Source organism: Elephantulus edwardii, unplaced genomic scaffold (genome assembly GCF_000299155.1).
Source record: "Elephantulus edwardii isolate Elephantulus edwardi_28Jun2011 unplaced genomic scaffold, EleEdw1.0 scaffold00209, whole genome shotgun sequence".
NCBI lineage: Eukaryota > Metazoa > Chordata > Mammalia > Macroscelidea > Macroscelididae > Elephantulus > Elephantulus edwardii.
In genome coordinates, this window is record NW_006399959.1 from 1,587,107 (window position 1) to 1,609,945 (window position 22,839).

At 44.9% G+C, this 22,839-nt stretch overlaps 1 protein-coding gene and 1 pseudogene across 1 annotated transcript; one reads left to right on the top strand and one right to left on the bottom strand.

The window, feature by feature from the left end:
- The first annotated feature begins 661 nt into the window (after nucleotides 1–661).
- On the top strand, nucleotides 662–17,349 carry LOC102869119 (sarcalumenin-like). The gene is made up of 5 exons (XM_006897430.1): nucleotides 662–760; nucleotides 1,842–1,937; nucleotides 11,185–11,301; nucleotides 11,587–11,820; nucleotides 16,212–17,349. Exons 1-5 carry the CDS (start codon nucleotides 724–726, stop codon nucleotides 17,021–17,023), a joined length of 1,296 nt encoding a protein of 431 aa, XP_006897492.1. The 5' UTR covers nucleotides 662–723; the 3' UTR covers nucleotides 17,024–17,349.
- LOC102868723 lies at nucleotides 4,033–4,840 on the bottom strand (annotated as a pseudogene).
- Nucleotides 17,350–22,839: the final 5,490 nt, after the last annotated feature.

The following is a 22,839-nucleotide window of genomic DNA, read 5'->3' on the forward strand; positions in this document are numbered from 1 at the left end:
TCTATAAGAATTTTAAATTCTTTTCTGCATTTCCCCCCTACTGAGAAAATTCTACTATAGTCTTTGATCAAAATGTTCAGTAACCTCAAAGTTTCTTGAGTTTTACCTTTCATAGCCCATATCACAGTTTGTAATTATGACATTTCCTTAAGGTTATTTATCATCTCTCCCCATTAAACTGTCAGAACCCACACAAGCGTTAGAAGCAGTTTTGTACACCATTGTATCCCCAGCATGTTGCTTGATGCCTATTAGTATGCAGTAGGTGCTCAGAACATGCATATTTGCCAAATAAGTACAATGGATCATGGAGCTTACCAGATGCTGAATTTGGATTTACTTTTTGGCGAACATTTTATTGTGCTTTGAGGAAAAGTTTACGGAGCATTTGGCATGCCATTCAGTCATTCACACAGATTTTGTTTTATAGCCTCGTCTAGAGTCCCCACATTGCAACAGCATGCTTCCATTTCCTTCCTTGTGATTCTTGCTTCCATTCATCTTCTATGAGCTAAAACTACTGTCCCATAGAACACTTTTCACTTCTCTTTGGCAAGGCTTTATGAAGCGCCTCCTCCAGGTTTGGCCCTAATCCATCTGCAGGTCCTTAGCATCCAGATGGTTCACACCTGACATTCCTCTGTACTTCTCTTCCCAGAAGAGACGGAGGATGTGAGTGAAGAAGCACCACTGCGGGACCGTTCCCACATCGAGAAAACGCTGATGCTGAATGAGGACAAGCCAGCTGATGACTACTCGGGTAAGTGGGGAGAGCCACAGCTGGGGCTGAGGTGGTCCGTCACAGCCGTAGGACTGGCTGCTTGGCAGGGCTGAGAAAGCCAGGGTGGTGTGGGCTGAGTTTGGAAGTAGAGGAACCACACCCCAGAGGAGCAGTGGGGCTGGGGGCCTTATGGAGGAGAGCTGAGTGGAGCTTGAGCTGGAGCTCTGGCCTGCCAGAGTCGGGGTGGCCAAGCAAGTATGGGGGTGGACCCAGGGTGCCACCAGGGGACCACTTGCAGCCTGTCACAGCAAGAGAAGCCTGCTATTAAGACTCTCACATATTTGTGGATTCTTTTACTCTTATGGAACCCTCTCAACACGTTTTTGGTTTCAGCAGTTTATTAGGCCTTTCCTTTCTGGAATCTCATTTCTTTCTGGTTTGTACTCAGGGACTGCAGCAGGGCTGTGGTAGGCCCTCACTGGTGAGCTGCTGGAAGCTCAGGGCAGGCCAGTGGCATGCTCCTCCACCCTGGATGGTGGCTGAGCGAGGGCAGAATCCAGCTGGCCTGCCCCTCAGCCTCAGCCCTTCCCCTCTGTCCTGTAGCCTCACTGCAGGCACCGCACTTGCTCTGAAAGTTGAAGAGCTGGGTTTGAGCTTTCCCACAGAGCCGTGCTTTGGCAGAAGGACCAAGAGCTTGTGGTCTCTGAGTTCTCCTAGGAGCACTCAGGATGCAGTGCTGTCAGGGGCTTGGGATTGCTGTGTGCACCTTCCGGGTGTCCTAACTCTCAGTCTTCTAGGCTTCAGACTAGCACAAGGAAGGTGGGGTAGAGAGGAAAGAGATGGAAGGGCTTTTGGGACACTGCCCACAGCATTCAGGTGGAGAGGAAGAAGAGGTAGTCACGTGAGGGAAAACTGAGGCAGCTCCAAAGGGCAGGGAGGTTCAGAACACGTTTGGTGGAAAGATCTCTGAAGTTCCAGCTGTAGATCAGCTCCCTGCAGGAACATTCAGACATGGTTGCTGCCTGGAGAAAACCCTTGTCCTATCAGGTCGAGTCTGTTCATGGCACTGGGTACCACCTGCCCATCTTCATGCTCTCATTTCTCACTTCTCTGCCCCTAGCGGTGCTGCAGCGGCTTCGGAAAATCTACCATTCATCCATCAAGCCCCTTGAACAGTCTTACAAGTACAATGAGCTCCGGCAGCATGAGATCACAGGTACAGCCTGCGAGCCCAGAGATGGGGCTATCCATGAAGGGAGGTCTGAGCCAGAGCCCCTCCACCCACCAGCACGGTCTGTATCCCTCCAGCACACACTCCCACTATGAGGAGGTGTGGAAGGAACACACACACACTCAGGAGCACTAGCCCTCCCCTCATGGGAGCTGTTTGTAGCTGCCAGCAGGTTGGCTTCAGCTGTTGCCAAGCCCAGGCCCATCTGGACACAGCATGGTCCTGCCTTGCCTCAGCCCCACAGTCAACTGCAGATGGATCACAGGGATCAGACCATGGGGATCTGACCACAGGGATCAGACTCTGGGAATCTGACTCCCAGAATCTGACCCAGGGATCTGACCATGGGGATCTGCGGGATTTGTTAGTTTTCCAAAGTACGTTGTCAGGCTTTTCTTCCTAGACTGTAATTTACAAAGGGTTTTCTAAAAAAAAAATTAAAAAAATTTTCTTTTTAAAAACTATGATTTGCATGAAAGTTTACAAATTTATTTTCCATTTTACCATTTATATACATTTTACTTACATTTATTATATTGCAATGTAATCACACTCTCCCCATTTCCTACCTGTAATTCTTGTTTCCGTTAAGCCTTCTATCCTACCTCTTCCTGCCTTCTAAGTTCTGTCTTCAGGCAAATGCCCTCATTTTGATCTTGTATGGCTGACTGTTCCAAGGAGTGAATGCCTCCCTGGTGTTACTTGCCTCTCTCAGGCCTGTCTATTCTTTGGCTGGAAGTTGAATCTCGGGAGTGAGCTTTGTCTAGATTTGAAAGGTGACTAATCACTAGTCTGCAACTCCCCATTGGACCAGTAAACCAGGCTGGTTTTATATTTTGTGTCCTGTTTTTCACCCACTCTATCCAGGATCTTCACTGAGATCCCTGTTGGACAGTCAGTGGCAGTGATGCGAGTTCTTGCCTGAGGTTGATGGAGGTTGGGGTAGTCCATTAGTGCACTGAATTAATTGTTTCTATACATCTATAATTTTCTTTCCATTTCATTGTTTTGGACATAAAGAGACCAGTAATTGCACCAAAGATTAAAACTGCTCATAAATTTAAAAGAACACCAAATCATCCCATTTACTATTCACTAAAGTGAAGATTGACAACAGTGACCACCGCAGCGGGCTCTAGTGTGCCAGGAAGTATGAGGATGGCATAGGACAGGACAGGGTTCAGGTCTGTTGTTCACAGGGTTGCAATGAGCTGTATGTACTCAACTTGACGATACTGCATAACAACAACAACTCATCAGAATAGACATTGTCTTCATTGGCCTTGCTGTCCTTATAAAGGAGTTTTATAGGTAGCATTTCAACTCTTCTCTGTCCTCCAGGCTCACTATGAGTAGGAATCAGCTCATTGACAACTGGTTATTTCATATTTCAGCAGTTCTGCTCCAGTGGTGGAGATGTTGATTCCTTGCTCACTTCAGCATTGTGTATTCTCTGATTGGCCCTTCCTTGTCTTCCTCTTCCTGCTGTGATTCCCTTTCTTGGGTCTGGATTCTTTTAAGTATTTATTTTTTAAAATAACTAAACAGTTGATAAAAAAGGTAAAAAATATCCAATGATATCTCAGAATATATATCGAAAAGGAAAATGTGTTTTGACCTAAGTCTTCTCTAATTCTGCCCCCAAAGAAACCACTGAGCTTCCTGAGAATGTTTCCAGACATTTCCTTGTCATATAAAAGCATCTAAAATATCTTTTGTTGTTTTTAAAACTCACACAGACATTGAATACAAACTGTGTGTGCGTGTTGGTGCAAGTCAGTTCCAATGTGTAGTGCCATGTGAAGGTAGAACTGCTGCCCTCAGGGTGTCACAGGCAGTAGTCTTTTTTTTTTTAACAAATAATAATTTTCGTTTGCCATTATTAAAAGTCTGAACTTTAAACAGATTTTTTTAAATTTTTTAAAAATAATATTATTTTTTGTACCATCAAATCAGATCTGCCTGATACAGGAGGAGATTGTCCTTCCTTCTCCAGCAAAGCATCTGGTGGATTAGAACCAGGCACATCTGGGATTGCAGTGCAGCTTCTTGCCACTAGGCCACCAGAGTTCTCTAAATTTTAAACAGATTCTTGAACTGGTGGCTCATAGCTCGTTCAACTTTAGCACCTGTCTCATCTCCAGTAGCTTTTCCAGAGCTCCCAGTTTGCCCAATTCAAACTTGGGCTTCTTGAGCCTTTTTACTTTCCTAACAAACACATCATGGAGAGGATAAATAGACTGGCAAGCCTTTCCTACGTCTTTCCCAATGCTGTCTGGAATCAATTTATTGACCACCTCTTTCAAGTTATTAGTCTGCACCTCTTGGGTCATGATTTCCATCATTTTCTTCCGGATTTGGCGGACCTGTTGGTACTGAACATAAGATGCCTTCCGAATCTGATTGTTGTGTTTTGTTGTTTTTTGTTTGTTTGTTTGTTTTTTGGTAAAACCAACACAAAATAGGCAAAGTAAATAACCATTGGTAGTTTTGACATCAACATGCGCTTCAATCATGGTCTGCCATTTTTTGACCAGGGAGCACATTTTGTCTCGGGTATGATCCATGCCATGGAAGTTGGTGAGACAGTTTTGCCTTGAACAAAAAAGTTTTTACTTGATCCTCAATAATCAGCTTGAATTTTCTAAACACAACTTCATCATTTTGCAAATCAGCAAGGTTCACTTAAAAAACACGACCCTTGAGTCCATCAGATGCAATTTTGGTTCCTTGAGTCCTTGTGACTAATGTCTTCCCAATATTTCTTATATTGAACATTGCTGGTGCCTTTACATCATACCAATCTTTCTTAGAAAATGGATCAACCACTTTCGTCTTGGCTCCTTTTTGTCACCTTTTGTAAGGCGCTTGTTCTTGCCGACCACCATGGTGGTGCCGAGAGAATGAAAACACAGGCAGTAGTCTTAATAGGAAAGGAGCCCTGACAACGTAGTGCATCAAATGCTGTGCTTCTGACCAAAAGGTTGACTGTTTGAATCCACCAGCTCCTTTGCAGGAAGTAAAAAAGATGAGGCTGTCTCCTCTCCTAGAGGTTTACAGCATGGGAAACCTAGTGGAGTGTCCCCAAGAAACAGAACTGACTTGACAACAATGGATTTGTTTTGGGGTTTAATCTTAATGGAAACAGATTGCCAAGTCTTTATCTCACAGAGCTTCTAGGTTCAAAATGCCAACTTCTTAATCTGCAGCTGAGCACATAACCGTTGTAAGGCTCCTTAGATAAATGTTTTAGAATTCGTTCTGCTAAGATTAATAGCAGACCAGTTCTAAGAAATGCCAAGTCAACATTGTCTCAAAGGCATGATTTACTGTGTAAGCCCATGATTTCAGACATCAACAGCCCCTCCTTTGTTCAGTTCCCCAGATCCTCTATGTCTCTTGGGTTTGGTGGTTCGCTGGAAGGTCTCCCAGAGATTTAGACCTGTCATCACGTGACTGTAGGTGTTCAGACTGGTTTGCAGAGGATCTTGGAGGTAGTCAATTGTGGCATAGCTGGATGCCGTGTCCCAGAAAAGTATTTTTATTATAAAAAAAAAATTTTAAAAACCCAGCTACACTGATAAAGGTTAGAATAGAACATTCTGAGAAATACAGTGCATTCCTGAAAGCCGATGCTGACCACCCTGACCCTGGAGTGGAGTGGAATTGCCTTACAGCATTTCCAGGGCTGTAAATCTGCATGGTAGTGAACTTGTCTTTCTCTGTAGGTGGTAGATTTGAACTGCTAACCTTGAGATTAATGATCAGTGCTTCATTATTTTGTCCCTGGATTTCTTGAATAGGGTATCCACCCACTGTTGTTGCTTCCATTCTGACTTAGGCAATCTACCATTGCATTTCCAAGGCTGCACATCTTTACAGGAGACTGCCCCTATTCCTTCCAAGGAACGGCTATTAGATTTGAACCACTGACCTTTCGCTCAGCAGTGTAACTCATAACACACCATGCTCCTAGAGCTCCTTGTTATTAGTTGTCATCAAGTCAACTACAACTCCTAGCGACCTTATGAACAATAGATCTAACCCTTACCCTAGCCTCCCCAGCCTCACATCTAAGCTGCTCAAGCCCGTTGTTACAGTCACTGTGTCAGTCCATTTTGTTAAGCATCGTCCTTTCTCTAACCTTACAACTTTCCCAGCATGATGACCTTTCCCAAGGACTAGTCCCTCCTGACAACATGCCCAAAGTGTGTGAGACAGAATTTCACAATCCTTGTATCTCATCTTTGCCTTCTTGTTCTGTCATTTTTATTCATTGTTCAATGAACTTTTGGATGTATACGAAGCAATTTAAAACACCAAGGCTTAGATCTGGCACACCTCAGTCTTTAAAACGGACTTCATTACTTTTTAGCACTTTGGAGAGGTCCTTGATAACAGAGTTTCCCAATGCAGCATGTTTTAGTGGCTCCCTTTCAACCTGCCAACCCTGCATTGCCCAGAGCTCCTTAGAGAGGCTATCTTCTCTCTCACTGCTTTGAGTCAGAGCCAATTCATAACTGCCCAGTGGGTTTCTGAGGCTGTAAATCACACAAAGGTGGATTTCCCGTCTTTTTTATGAGGAGTGGCTGGTGGACTGGAATGAACTGAGAGGCATGACATTTGGGTTAGTTGTGCGACTCCCTACTGATTAAATTACCTGAGCACTTTAGATTACAAATGTATTTCTCATTACTGCTTTACTGAGAACTTGTGGGTTATGCAGGATTACACATTTCTTTGAGAGTACACTCTGTTTTCACAACTACACATTGTGTTTCCAACAAGCCAAGACTCATTCTCTTTTCCTGCCTCATCAAGGATGTGGAGGCATTGGTGTGAAGTGACAGTCTCTGCTCTTTTCCTTTATAACCCTAACCCTCCATACTTCTCTCCCAGCTCTTGGCCTCAGTGGAAGCTGTGGACTTGACAGCAGCAGGGGGCAGGGCTCCAGCCTGCACTGGAGTGTGTGCCGATTTCCTGATTTCCCATACCACTCACACAGTCTGGACTTGCCTCTTCCAATCTTTCGGGGCTCTGGAGAGTTAGGCAGTAACTCCCTAAGGTTGTCCCCATTGTCTCATCCTGCGCCGGTGATGCCCCCTGCTGCAGAGCACAGAAACAGCAGCACCCTTCACTGAAAGGCTGGAGCATAAATCACCTGTGATTCAGCAGAACCCAGTCCCTGCACCAAGTTAGCCCCAACTCTCAATTATTCTCCATTGAGTTTCCGGGGCTGTAAACCTTTGGGGGAGAGGGAAGATGCTCTTTCTCGTGTGTGGTGGCTGGTAGGTTAGAATCCCAGGCGTTTGGATAGTAACTCACCATGATATACACTTGGCCAAAAACTACATAAGCCTGTGGTGGTGCTTGCTGTTTGGTGCCATCAAGTAGACTATAACTCTTAGTCATCCTGTGAAGAACGGATCTGAACCTTGTCCTGTCCTGTGCTCATGATCTCTGTCCTGCTCAAACCCGTTACGTAGTCACAGTGTCTCATGAAGGAGCTTACCCTCTTTTGCCAAACCTCTGCCTTTCTCAGAATGAACTATTTCCTCCTGAAAGTATGCCCAAAGTGAGTGAGACCAAGTTTCACCATCCTTGCCTCTCTACTTGCTTGTTCTTTGGGTGTCCATAGGATATATAGAACTCTTCTCCAGGACCACAGTTCAGAGGCATTCATGAGGGGGTCAATAACATCAGAGAAGAACACACTTAGAACTGTCAATCATACAAGATCAAAAGTGTGGAAAGAAGTGGGACAGAAGAATAAACAGAAATGGGAAACCTAGAGAGAAAGTGGGAAGAAAGCTGTGGTGATCACACAAAACAATGTGTACAAGCTGTTATATGGAAACCGTTTGTTCTGTAAAACATTCACCTACATCATCATAAAAAGTTGTAAGAGAAAAACAAAAAAAAGCAAATTCTACAGCACCTGAAAAGCCGTCCTTCTAGGTCACCTGTGTCCCCCTTAGCATTTTGTTCTTGTTTACAGGTGCTTTAGAATCCATTTTAACTCATAGTGAGTCTATGAACAACAGATCTGAACCTCGCCCTATCCTGTGCTGTCCTAATTATCCCTGTTAAACTTGAGCTCATTGCTCCAGTCATTATGTTGATCCATCTTATTGAGGATCTTTCTCTCCTTCACTAACCCTCTTTTCCAAGCATGATGTCTTCTTCCAAGGATGAGCCCCTTCTAACAACTTGTCTACTGTATGTGAGACGAAGCATCATTATCCTTGCCTCTAAGAAGCATCCTGGGTATACTTTCCACAAGACATATTTGTTGCTTTTTTGTTTGTTTGATTTTGGGTGTTTGTTTTTTGTGTTGTTTTTTTTTTTTTCAGTCCAAGGGATATTCAGCACTCTTCACCAACAGCACAACTGAAAGGCACCAGGCACCAATTCTTCTGGCATTCTTAGTCATTGTCCAAATTTCATATGCGTAGGAAGTGACTGAAAAAGATCATCACTTGAATCAGGTGGACCTTAATCTTTAATCTGACATTGTTGCTCCTGAGCTTCTTGGAGAGGTCCCTGACAGCAGATTTCCCCATTGCAAAACACATCTTTTGATTTCTTTTATTTATTTATTTTTTACATGTACCATCAAATCAGATCTGATCTGATGGTACAGGAGGAGATTGCCCCCTCCTTCTCCAGCAGAGGATCTGGTGGATTTGAACCGCATATCTCTGGGATTGCAGTGCAGTGTCTTGCTACTAGGCCACCAGAGCTCCCTTATCTTTTGACTTCTTAACTGCTGATACAAAGAATGTTGATTATGGATTCAAGTAAGATGAAATTGTTGACAAATTCAGTCTTCTCCATCTATTATGATGTTGCCAACAGGCCCTGTGATGAGGATTTTTATTTTTTATGTTGAGATGGAATCCATATTGAAGTCTTTTATCTTTGCCACAAGTTTCAAGTTTTCCTTGCTTTGATCAAGCAAGGTTGTGTCATCTACATACTTCAGGTCCTTGAGGAGCCTTCCTCTAATCCTGACGCCATATTCTTTCTCATAAAGTCCAGCCTCCTGAATGAACTGCTCAGTATACAGACTGAATAGATAGGGAGAAAAGACCTAGCCCTGATGCATACAGACATTTCTTGATTGTAAACTGTGAAGTGTGCCTTTGCTCTGTTTATGCACCAGCTTTTTGGTTTAGGTATAGATTTCAAATGAGAACATTTGAGTGTTCTAGGATTCCCATTCTTCTCAATGTTAGCCATATTTGTTATGATCTACACAGTCAAAAGCCATTGCATAGTCAAGAAAACACATTCTTTAGATATCCTCCGCTTTCAGCCAAGATCCATCAGTAGTCATATCCCTGGTGCCTTTTATAAACTCAGCTTGAATTTCTGGTGGTTCTCTGTCAATGTACCATTCCAGCCATTTAAAAAAAAATCATATTCCACAAGATTTTACCTCCGTAAGATATTAATGATATTGTTCAGTGATTTTCATAGTCTACTGGATCACCTTTCATGGAAATTGGAACAAATACGGATTTCTTCCAGTCAGCTGACCAGATAGTTGTTTTGAGTTAGACTGGTGAGCACATCCAGGGCTGCATCTCTTTTCTAAAACACCTCAGTTGGTATCCCATAAATTCCTGGTGCCTTATATATATTTTTTTTTTGCCAATGCCTTTAGTGCAGCTTGAACTTCTCTTCTAACCACCATTGGTTCTTGATCATATGCCATTTCCTGAAATGGTTATTACAACTCAAGGTTTGGGTTTCTTCTGCAGTTTTTCAACTGGAGAAATGCTGCGCATGTTCTTCCCTTATGGTTCTCTAACTCCCGAGTCTTTGCACATTTCATTCTTCTCATGCTGCTCTTTGAAATCTTCTGTTTAACTCTTTCACTTCACCATTTTCCCCTTTGTTTTGGTTTGTTGATGTTCTAGGGAAATTTTCAGAGCCTTTTCTGATGTCTGTTTTAGTCTTTTCTTTCTTCCCATCATTACAATCTTCTTGGATGATCTTTCCTTGATGTCATCCCACAGCTTACCTGGTCTTTGATCTTTAGTGTTTAGTGACTCAAACTTATAATTGAGATGATTTTAAATTATGGTGAGATCAACCTTAGGCATGTTTAAGAGGTGATCGAATCCTAGTGGCTCCCCCTTCACCTGCCAGCCCCCTTCTTGCCCTTTAGACACCCAGACAGCTGTGAACATCTCACTAATTTATGATAAGATGAGGCCAGATATGCTCATTTTCAGGCAACACATAGGTGCTCCCCATTTATAGACACAATCTTGGTTTCTAAAAACCAGATTTATTTTAATCCTAAAACCCACTGCCATAGAATCCAATCCCATTCACTTTGAACCTGTAGGACAGAGTAGGAGTGTCCCACAAAGTTCCTAAGACTGTAAGTTATTGAACCTGACTGCCGTATTGTGGCTGTTGACCTTTCAATTAACCACGGAGCACACTAACCACTGCACCACTAGAGCTTTGTACACTAGCATTTGGGCTAAGAATTGACACTTCAGTGTTTGCTCTTGGATACTGGTCAGTTGATTATGGGCTGTGGAAGCTAACATTTGAGACTGGCTCAGGGTTACAGAGATGGAGGAAAAGGGAGCAAGCTGTGGAGGGTGAGAACAGCAGGGCTTGATGTTCAGATCCATCATGATCTGCTCCGCTTCTTCCCCACTCTCCTTATCTGTTAGCAAGGAGCCTTGGTACTGGCTTGGTACTGATTGTTGGGTTGCTAACTGCAAGGTCAATGGTTTGGATCCACCAGCAATTCTTTAGGAGAAAGATGAGGCAGTTGGCTTCTGGAACAGCCTCAGAAGCCAACCCTGTGGGATAGTCTGCTCTATCAGAAAGGGCTGCTAAGAATCAGAGTCAGTTTGGTGGGTTCTCCATTACCAGTTGAAAGAGCAGCATTTTCCCATTTTGTCCATGTTGAGGCTCTGCCTTTGCCTTTGATCTAGTTTCTGTTAAGTATAAACGAGGCAGAGTCTGCTGAATTCTCTCAGGCCAGCATTCCACTTTCTGTTGTTTAACTTGGTGGTCATCCTTATGTAGCAAAACCAGCACAATTGAAGGCCCCACACTGTCAGATCTGACATAGAATGACAGCCCACTGGGATCACAGGGAGTTACTGTAAACACATCTCCCACTCCTATATAAGAAGTGCTTAAAAAAAAAAAAGAAGTGCTGCACACCTGTTGACATCTCTAATTCCTTTACACACAGATGGGGAGATTACATCCAAGCCCATGGTGCTCTTCATCGGCCCGTGGAGTGTCGGAAAATCAACTATGATAAACTACCTCCTTGGGCTGGAAGATACTCGCTACCAGCTCTACACAGGTAACAGGTGGTTTACTTGTCAGGCTGTTGGCATTCAGGTGTTCTGTGTGGAAGTCTCATGAAAAATTAAAACTTGTATAGAAGTACTTAATAGAAGAACAAGAAGTATATGTACGAAACTAGCACCTTAGCACAGAAGGTGTTAAGGTTGTGCTAGGATTTCTTATAGATGTTCCTGTTCTGTGGTGAGTCACTCCTGGAAACACCTTCTTTGTGTACATGCTCCCTGGATTTCTGCCCTGAGAGTGTTTTTTTCCTGACTAAAGCTCATCCCTTCATATACAGGTGCTGAGCCCACCACCTCCGAGTTCACAGTCCTGATGCACGGGCCCAAGCTCAAGACTATTGAGGGCATTGTGATGGCTGCTGACAGTGCACGGTCCTTTTCACCCCTTGAGAAGTTTGGTCAGAACTTTCTGGAGAAGCTGATTGGTATTGAGGTCCCCCACAAACTTCTGGAGCGGGTCACTTTTGTGGATACACCAGGCATCATTGAGAACCGCAAGCAGCAAGAAAGAGGTAACTTAGCATTCATTTCTGAACAGCATGAGCTTTGCCATAAAGAATATTTTTGATGGTGGGTGGTCGGCAGAATTGCTGTTACTGCACTGGAGCACAGGGACCCTGTGCACAATGGAGGGAAAGCCTGCCTGGTCCTACACCATCCACAGTCTCTGCTGGGCCTCAGCCCCTTTCTGCAGCCACTCACTCCATCAGTCCGTATGTCTCATGAGCGTCTCCCTCTTCTCTGCTCACCCTTTACTTTCCCAGGTAGGACACCCACTTAAAGTAAGTGAATGGGAGCTTCCTCTCAACTCCTTTACCTTTCTGTGGCTCTCGTCTGTGACACTGTTTACTGAAGTGGCCCAGCTTTCCACAGTGGAAGCAATTCTGACCTCCTTTATTACCTTTGGGTGGCACTGTTTATGAGTAAGACTTCCTTTTCCTGACACAGGTCCTAAACTGGCAGTAATAGCTGCCCTAATAATTTTGGCCATTCTCTGGTCTTTTCCCTCTAGATCCCAGTTGTTAAAAGAGGGAAAAATTTAAACAAATATATAACAAATAATTTTGAACATTATAATCTTTTAAGCTTAAGGCTAGAAATATTAACAGTATGATCATTTCCAATCCAGAGATACATGTTCCAATGCAGTTCCTATTTTCCATAAATGGTTTGGGTAAGAAGAATATTGTAAATGAGTATACAGTTCCACTATTCCTCCTCCATGCCATGATATAGTGTTATTAGCATGAGCAGTTATAAATCCATTGCCATCCTTACTCTAACTTAATTTTCTTTAAATTTAGATTTACTATTGATTTCAGTAAAAATTTACAGAGGCTTTGGATTTCCATTCATTCATTGTTGCACTTTTCTCCCCTCCCAAGCCTCCCCACCAGAACACTACCCTCTTGGAAAAGTAAAAGAAAAATTCTTTCATTGTTTTACAAACCCTCCCCCAGATCCACTCCACCATGTAGCCATCGCTCTAGACTCCAGTCATGACAGGAATACCTAATCACATATCTCTTTTAAATAGTTTTCTCCCTCCTCTGTTTCAGTGCAGTATACATTATTGAACCCATCTTACTCAGTCTCTCCCCAACCCCAAGGTCAGTCCTCTTTTACAACAGTGGCACCATGCAATATTTGTCCTTTTGTGACTGGGATATTTCGTTCAGCATAATGTTCTCCAGAGTTAACCATTTTGAATAATATTGCATGAGTTCCTTGTTTTTCAATGCAGCATTGTGTGAATACACCACAGCTTCTCTATCCATTTGTTTGTTGATGGGCACTTAGGTTGTTTCCAACTCCTTGCTATTGTGAACAGAACTGCAATAAACATGGGTGTGCACCAACATCATAATTTGAAGGCATTAATTTTTCTTTTGTCTTTCTGATGCACTGGCCAGCTTTTATATGTGTATGAGGTAACAGAAAATACTATGGCAGAGGTCAGGTACTTGGTCTTCAATGTGACATCTTAATAGGAAAAAAAGGTGGATGGATAATGAACACTGCATTGCAACAGATGAGGGGAAGAACTGTCTGAAAGGAATAGATTAGACATTATATGTATGACAACCTGGAACAAGGGGTGCATGGCAAAGTGGTTGGGGGAGGGAAAGGGAGGAAAATGTGGGTTTTGACACTTTAAAGAGATCTCTCGCCGCAGATCAACCCAGGGCAGGACTTCACCTGAAAGACATGGAGGGGAAACAGCCATTGTTCTCTAGGGCCTGGAGATGCGTGTTCTCACTCCTCCTTGTTATTGTGCTGCCACTTAGGTTTGGGAAGACATCGTCCTCTTGCCTCCCCGTGAATGGGTTTGGCTTGGAGACGATCAGTGTTTTCCCAAGAGTAGGGCTGGTCTCATCAAGAGATCTAAATTCCTAAAGGTCCAAGCTGAGGTCAGGTTGCCACTTTGGTCCTAAGTCATCAAAGGCCAGGCCTTACCCAATATAGGTGTACGTGCCTGCTAGGTAATTGGGGGCTGGGACTCTTCCTGCCCCTAGTTCTTGATTTCTCATGCCTGACTCAACAGGTTTAGGAAGCTTTTAGGGAAGATTCTTTGGTCCTTAGTGATCATGAGTCTGGACTTCCCAGTGCACTTGACCAGTACTTTACCGGTATAGGTATACTTGACTGTGAAATAGTTGCAGTTAGCAGCTAGCCAGGGTGAAGCCCGAATTCCTATCTAGGTTTTGATGTCTGTCTCCATTTCCCCACCCCCCCATTAATAACATATTCTTTTCTCCCCCCACTTTCTTCTACTTTCTGGATTTCTTTCCTTCAACATCTCTGCCATTACTCTTGATATTTTTTTTTTTAATTTTTTTTCAGGATGTAAGGAATTAATGGAGGTGGGGAGACTGAAGCAGGCCCAGCCCAGGTGTTGGTTCCTTGGGGAAATGAGAGTGTAGGGTGGATAGCAGATCTGGTCTCTGCCTTGGTAGGTGGGAAAGTGCTGATCCTTGAGCCTCAGGAATGGGGAGAAACAGGAAGAAGGCATGTCTGAGGGATGCCTTGAGGGCCCAGAGAGGGGAAGGGAGGGATAAGCCCACCCCTTGAGCTGATGAGAAGGCATTTGGTTCAGTCTCCTGTCTGAACCCCATCCAAGTAGATAGGATGGGGGTCCTCAACCTCTGGCCCCTTTCAAGAGCCTACAGCTGCTCCTGGTTGAGTTTCTGAAAAAATCTTTTACCAAACTCATAAGTGCATGATCATGATGGCACAGAAGGGGGCAGACTTAATGAAGGAAGCCAGCACAGAGTCCCTTGGTCCCCCACTCAGCCCAGATCTTCTGCAGCAGCAGCCGGGTACAGTCCACACATGGGGGCCTCCCTCTCATGGCCTTCATCCCTCCCAGCTGGACCTGTGCTGAATCTTCACCATGTCAAAGGGCAAAGTCAGGATACTGCCAACCATGAAGGTGATGCCCACAGAAGACTGGTCCTTGGCCCGGATCCACTCAGCCAGCTCTTCACCAGCTCATAGTTGAACCAGTCCAGAGTTGAGAGGGGCACATCTAGAAGGGCAGTGGGCCCCCATTCCAGCCACAGAGAGCGCCAGCCTCCCTGAGCTACTGTGGCCTGGATGTAGGTGCCCAACTCCTGGTATGACACATGCTGAGCCTGCAGCTTCATCCACACCAGTACCAGGGGGCTGATCAGGGTCACTGTGCCCAGACGGGCCTGAGCACCAGCCACCTAGGGTGCATAGCAGTCAGAAGTCAAGGTTCGACCACACAGGAAGGTCTTGAGTTTGTCATAGGTCATGAAGTAAATAGCTGTGGCTGGCTGGCATTACCAGAGTCTGGGAAGCTACTCCACAGGGTTCTGGTCTCCTCAAGCCGCCTCACAATCTTCAGAAAAGTATCCCTGGTGCCAGTGAGGTGGGTGGGTTCCTGAAACAAGGTGGCATAGTGGGGACTGTATACCAGCTTCAGGATTCCACTGCAGTACTGGGGTCACTTCCCTGCAGGCTGAAAAGGGTATAGCAGTTAGGTGTCAGTTGACTGGCCCCCGAGGGGTACTGGGACTGTAAGCACAACTTCACAATGTCCATGAGTGTCATACAGAGAGCAGTGGCTGTTACTCCAGTGTCTGAAGCCACCAATTGCTGGAGGAGGCCAGTGCCCTGGGGTCTTGGTTAGCCGTCTTGATGCCCAGACTTGATTTTAGGCTGGTGCTCAGGCAGTATGGCAGGCCGGTCGCAGCTACTTGGCTGCTGCACGGACCCCTGCGTTCACCTCAGAGGGAGGCCTCGCTCAGAGCTGCTCTTGATCTTTTTAGACAATAAACTCTCCATTTAGAAAATAAAATCTTACTTCCCTGGAGTCTTGGACTCTACCATGGTGGTGTTAGGTAGCATAGAGTCAACTCCAACTCATAATGACTCATAATGATACACTAGAACACAAGTTTGCCTGATGTTTATATCCTAACGGTCTATGCTGTGCCCAAGTCCACTGTTGCAGTCATCGTTTCAATTCATCTCATTCAGTGTCTGCCCCTCCAGCATGATGTCTTTCTTTAAGGATAAGCCCCTTGTGACAACATGCACAAAGTATGGGGGACCCTGCCCCTAAGGAACACTCTGTCTGCATTTCTTCCAAGGCACATTTATTTGTTCTTTTGGAAGTCCATGATACATTCAATATTCTTCAGAAACGCCATTTTAGCTCTGAAAAAAGATTAAGCTGTTCTTGACTGAAAGTTGACAAGGGACTGGAGAACCACAATTTTCTTTTAAAAAAAATTTTTTTTTACAATTTTATCTTTAGAAACCCAACAAAATCTCTAAAGCTTTTATGTCTTTCGGCCCAGGGAAATGGCTGGTCCTAATAGGAATGTCCAGAGGGATGCTTACTCAGCTTGTCTTCTTATTCCTGTTTCCAAAGGTTACCCCTTCAATGATGTGTGCCAGTGGTTCATCGACAGAGCTGACCTCATCTTTGTCGTCTTTGACCCGACCAAGCTGGATGTGGGCCTGGAGCTGGAAATGCTCTTCCGCCAGCTGAAGGGTCGAGAATCCCAGATAAGGATCATCCTGAACAAGGCAGACAACCTGGCCACACAGATGCTTATGCGGGTTTATGGGGCTCTCTTCTGGAGCCTTGCCCCCCTCATCAATGTCACAGAGCCCCCGAGGGTCTACGTCAGCTCCTTCTGGCCACAAGAGTACAAGCCCGACACTCACAGGGAACTGTTTCTCAAAGAGGAGATCTCCCTTCTGGAAGACCTGAATCAGGTGATTGAGAACAGGTTGGAGAACAAAATTGCCTTCATCCGCCAGCACGCCATTCGTGTCCGCATCCATGCCCTCTTGGTTGACCGCTATTTACAGACTTACAAGGACAAGATGACCTTCTTCAGTGATGGAGAACTGGTCTTTAAGGACATCGTGGAAGATCCTGATAAGTTCTACATCTTCAAGACCATCCTGGCGAAGACCAATGTCAGTAAATTTGACCTTCCCAACCGCGAGGCCTATAAGGACTTCTTTGGCATTAATCCTATCTCCAGTTTTAAGCTGCTATCCCAGCAGTGCTCCTACATGGGAGGCTGCTTCCTGGAGAAGATTGAACGGGCTATCACCCATGAGCTCCCTGGTCTCCTAGGCAGCCTTGGGCTAGGCAAAAATCCAGGTGCTCTGAACTGTGACAAAACAGGGTGTGGCGAGACCCCAAAGAATCGCTACAAGAAACACTAGATTGCTGTGTAGCCATTCTGGAGTTCCTCTTGGTGAATGAGCTTGCATCTAACTGTCTGAGAAGTCCTGGTGTATTAACCCTTTGAGCCACACTGGTCATAATTCGGCATTGGAGATTTGGAAGTTCATTGAGGCCAGTGATAGGGGAGGAACAGGGGAGTCAGGGGAGGAGAGTGCAAACTGTGAATTGGAGTGTGCTTGTCTTGTGGCTTCAAGTAGGAGGCCTGATGGAAGCCAGCCAGGCCACAGCTGCTTCTCCAGGACCCTCTCTCAGAGGGATGGAAAGGAGCTACTTTCATGAAGGTCAAATAAGCTAAAAGCAGCTGAAATTCCTCTTTCCTTCTAAGCTAGGGAAATAGTGAAGGTCTGGGTTTCAGGAGCACCTCGGGTGCATTCTGGTATCCTTCCCCATGATTTTCTGTTTGTTTCTTTGTCCTTTGCTGCCTCCAAGGTCCGGGTGGACTTCCAATTGTGGGTAGTCTTGGGCCTCTTTCCCCCTGAGCTTTTAGCTACTTTAGAAGACCTCTTCCAGTTCCTCCAGGGGTGGGGCAGTATCTGAGGCTGCTAGAACCCCCTAAGAGATGAATTCCCAGATCAAGGCAGGACTGGAATCCTCTGTGAGCCAGCTCCCCCCTCCAGGAGCTGGTCTCCTTCTCAGCCCCTGGAGGAATGTGACTGCTCCCTGTCTGCACGTAACTCTTGTCCCAGAAGTGACTCAAGCGCGAGTATTGGGAAGGCTCAGAGGGTTAATCAGTGTGCAGTGTGTCTATTGCATGTCTTGGAAAATTCAGGATTCCTGAAGGTTGGACTTCAGAGTTTGGAAACAAAGTTGTTGCTCCTTTCTTTTCCCTGGAGATCTCTCTGGGCATCCAGACACTCCGGAATTCAATGTGATTCTCTCCCCCTTTCTCTGTGGGAACACTTGGCAGTCTCTGACATCATGGCCTTTACCAGACTTTCTTTCTCCACTCTCCACCCCCCCCCCCCACACATGGCATCTGGAGGAGTTTCCTGGGAATTGGAGCTCTCTCCAGCCACCTTGTGCCACTGCTATTGAGACCCTCACTCAGTTTTTCTCATCTGAATGTTGCTGTCCACATCCCAAGTCTGAAAAGAGGGTGGTCTTTGGAAATCAACATGGAGATGTGTGGATGCTGTCTGAGAGGGGTTAGGGAGGTTGTACATTGGAGGGCACAGGGGAGGACTTCTCAAGGGAGATTTTTGCCTAGCTGGAAGAGGAGGGCAGCAGCAGTGAGTGGTCTGTAAATTCCAGGATACATAGCTAGGCCTCTTCAGAGGGCTCCTTTCTCTGCAAAAGAGCCAGCTCCTGGCCAGAGGCTTGGCCATGGAGATCTCCCAGCTCCAAGAAGTCAGCTGGCACCAGAGGGAGAAGGCAGACGGAGGCCAGGAGATGCACTGTAAGCAGGTTAGTGGTGGTCAGGTGAGCCAAGCAGACAAAATCCTTTCACTCAGAATTGTTGACACTGAAGGAGCTGCTGCCTCAGCAGTTACAGCAGAGCCAAGAACCTCCAGCCAGGAAACCCAGAGGTGCCAGAGTCTCCAGGATAGGGCCTCAGAGAGAGAGGCTACTGAGGAGCCTGGCCAGGGGACCAGGAGCTGAAATCTGCCCTGGGATTATCTTTTTAATGAAAAAACCCCAAACCCCTGCCTTCTCTCACTTTCCCTCATCCTCATGGGGGTCTGCCCACCCACCCTGCTCCTGTGCTTTGCTTCATGCTCACCAGCTCCCTCTAGTAGACAGTGCAGCAGGGCAGAGGAAGACGGCAAACCTACTCACAGCTGATGCTGTGCCCCTTGCTCGGGGAAGAGTGGGTGGGATGAGGCGCTCTACACGCTTTCTGGTGTTGAGGGGCTGCATTATCAGTGTGCTTGTTTGTTTTCTCTTTCGCACCTTTCTGACTCCTTTTCTCTTGGATTTTGGTTTTTCTTCTCAAACCCTGACTTACATCTACCCCAGCTGCCCAAGGGCCTGACACGCAGTCAGCAATGTGTTTACAGGCCTATCCTTGGCCTAGCACCGTGGAGTGGGTTTCCAGTTGAGTTCTTTCTGGATGTGGGGGTCACTGGGAGGAAATCTAGATCTCAGAGACCTGCTGAGAGGTGTACCGGAAGTATTTGTGCCTGAACAGTTGCTGTGTGTCTCCAAATTGGAACCTTTCTAGTGTTCTTTCCACTCAATTTCATCAGGGAGAAAGTCTCAATAAAGTTCCAGTTTCTCCTGAACACCTCAAGCTTTCTGATTGTCTCCCACCAATTTGATCTTGCTTTCCCTCTTATCTAGAGTTGATTGTGTAAGTTTCTTGGGGTTGGACTGAACATGTGTCAGTTGTACACTGTTGTTCTGGATGTTTCCAGCACCATTTTCACTATACTCCTTCCTGCTTCTGGCCTTACCGGGTGTTCAGATAATCTACCCTATCCACTGGCTGTGAAACTACTGCTTACTTTTGTATAGTCACACATGATAAGACACACTCTTCTCAACTCCTAAATGTTGTTATCTCTGTCTTTCATAATAGGGGGTATTTGAAATTTCTGTGCAGCCCCTGCTGGAGGAAGCTGGAAAGGATGGCCTCTCCCCTTAGCTTCTAAGACGTGATCACCCTGGCCACAGGGTGTGGGTTAGGGCTTCCGGACTGCACCTGAACAGCCCTCAGATTCACAGGTTTGTGTCCCTCTCAAGGGCCCCTTCGGAGCAGAGTGCCTGTAATTTTCAAGTTCTACCTCTCGGATCCTCCTGAGAATGTCACATACTTTATGTTGAAGGTAAAAGACAGTTTTATTAGAAAAGATAGATCCCAGAAAGCAAGACATGTCATTTCTCTGAAAGTAAAATGGAGAAAAGAACTGGCATATCCTTCCTTGAGGGCAGGTTTTGAAAGAGAAAGACCTGGACACTCTGGGCAAGAGATAGGAGGTTAGAAATTCCCCAAAAGTAGTGTCCCTCCCTCAGGAAGTGCTGTCCTTAGGGAGGAACATGCAGGCGACACAGATGCCATTCTCCTCCATTCTTACTTCCTCCATTAGGGGGTCTACTGTCCACAGTCTTGGGACAACCTACAGCCCCTCCCTTCTCACTCACCCCACATAGGGTCACGCCTCCCACCCAGATATGCAAACAGCATCTCTCTAGGATTGGAAGGAAGTAGATGAGGACTGTTTCAAAGTGTAAAAATTAAATGTGCCAGAATCTTTCTCCAAATTGTGCCTTTTCATAGCTGCACACTAGCACTTTTGCATTAAGTCTACCATTAAGATAGTAACTAGTCAATCCATTACCATGGAGTCGGTTACAATTCATGGTGAAACCCTGCACCCCCAATCAGGTTTCCAAGGCCATAAATCTTAACAGGAGGAGACTGTCCATCTTCCTCCTGTGGAGAAACCACCAAACTTGAGGTTAACAAACAGTTCAGTATGTAAGCTACTCTTACATCAGGGCTGCTTAAGTTAATAGGGATGGAAGCACACAAAAGAGAGTTTGAAGCAAGTATTGAGGATGAAAAATGGAGAATTCTATAAGGAGAAAGAGAAGGGAAATCTCAGATTGTATGACTATGTTCACCAAGTTTCTGGTTTGATTCCTGAACCACATATATGAGGCAAACAGCGAATAGCCCAGCTAAGATGAAAATGGAATTAGTAAACCCATGTGAAGTGTTAGCTGTTTGCTTTAAAATTAATATCTTAAGGCAAGATCAACACCTGGTAAAAAAGTGGGAAAGTGCAAAACAGAACGTTAAATTACAGAATTTTTAATTTTCTGAAGCCATGGAGGCTGGATGAATCTTGAAATTACTGCCCTGAGATAATCTTTAAACCTTAAAACAAAACTATTTCTTGATGTCTGTATTTAAAACCAAACAACTGCTTAGCTTGAGAAGTAAAGGATGCCTGCCTTTAGTACTGAACCCTTTCAAGTCTTTAACATAGGTTCAAACTGACAAAAAGGTAACTTCTTAGAAAAGTTAAAGGACAAAGAGTTTATGTTAACAGAAGAGGAACAACCCAGAAAAGGGATGAGAATGATTACACACAACTTGAAGAATATAATCAGTGCCATTACAGATAATTGTTAGTAGGTGCAATCAAGGTGGCTGCAACTCCTAGCAACCCCAAGTATAACAAAACCCTGTCCTGTCCTGCACCATCCTCAGGATTGCTGCTGTACCCAAACCTACTGTCTCAGCCTCTGCGTTAATCCATCCCATGGAGGGCTGACCCCCACTTTTCCAAGCACGATGTCCTTTCTTTAGAGACTGGCCCCTCCTGACAACATGACCAGAGTACATGGACAAAGTAGAAATGCCAACTGGTATATGTTCTACTGTGCATATTCTCAGCAATAGCAATGAAAGAGTTATTTTTCAAAAATGTTAAAAAATAAGAACTCTTCAGAGTATAAAAGAATCCAGAGAACCCACAGATAGTATTCACAACATGAAGATATCATCTAAAATCATCTGACATAGAGAGAAACAAGAAATTGTGATCTATGCTTAAGAGATGAGATAAGCAATAGTTTGATACCAAAGACCCAGATTTAGGAATTAGAGGATTTTAAAATGGCCATTAAAGCAGTGTTCAGTAACAACACAAAATATGCTTGTTATGAAAGAAAAGGTGGAGAATCTCAGAAAAACTCTAAGGAACAAAAGGAATTTGTAGAAGTAAAAACTACATTCATTGTCCTCACTCTGATTTAACTCACAGCAACCCTACAGGACAAAGTAGAGCTACTCCATAGAGTTTCCAAGATTGTAAATCTTTACAGAAGCAGAGTTTTCTCCTGTAGAGAGCTGGTAAGTTTGAATAGTTGACCTTTCAGTTAGCAGCCTACCATTTAACTACTTTTCCAAATGACTATTGTTATGTGCTCTGGAGTTAACTGTGACCCATAGTGACCCTATAGACAACTGATCTGAACCTTGCCCTATTCTGATGTACTTAAGCCCATTGTTGTAGTCACTGTGTCAGTCCATCTTATTAAAGGTATTCCTCTCTTGCCAGCCCTGCACTTTGCCAAGCATGACGTCCTTTTCCAAGGACGAGCCGCTCCTAACAACATGCCCAAAGTATGTAAGATGTAGCTTCACCATACTTGCTTCCAAGGAGCACCCTGGTCACACTTTCTCCAAAATAAACTTGTTTGTTCTTTTGACGTCCAAAGGATATTCAGTACTGGCTGATCCTGAGCCAGTCTGTCTCCAACACACATACCCCATTATCTCAGTAACTGTGTCAATCCATCTTATCCAGGGTCTTCCTCTCTTGTGCTGTCCCTCCACCCTTCCAAGCATGATGTCCTTCTCCAAGGACTTGTCCTTCCTGGCAATGGGCCCAAAGTATGTGAGACGGAGCTTCAAAATCCTTGTCTCCAGAGAGCAAGGTGGTCTCTACCTCTCTGGAACAAACCAGTTTGTCCATGTGTTTTTCAACACTCTTCTTCAGCACCACAACTCGAAGGCATTCTTCTGTCATCCTTAGCTATTGTCCAGCTCTCTGATGCATCACAAATAATTCTGAAGGCCATGGCCTGGATCTGGAACACCTTAAGTCTCCAGACTGATAACCTTGCTCTCCAGCAATGGAGAGGCCTTTAACAGCAGATTTTCCCAGTGCAATTCTCCTTTTGATTTCATGACTGCTGGTGCCAGGAGTGTTGATTGTGCAGCCAAGCAAGCTGAAACTGTTAATAATCTCAATCTCTTCTCCATTTATCATGATGCCGCAACTGGCCCTTTGGTGAAACTCTTGTTTCTTCTTGTTGAGCTTTGGTCCAGATTGAAGACTAT

Coding starts and splice junctions, on each gene's coding strand:
- LOC102869119 (XM_006897430.1), top strand. CDS start 724: ATGCTGAATGAGGACAAGCCAGCTGATGACTACTCGG. Junction 1,938..11,184: donor CCGGCAGCATGAGATCACAG/GTACAGCCTGCG, acceptor CTTTACACACAG/ATGGGGAGATTACATCCAAG. Junction 11,821..16,211: donor CCGCAAGCAGCAAGAAAGAG/GTAACTTAGCAT, acceptor CTGTTTCCAAAG/GTTACCCCTTCAATGATGTG.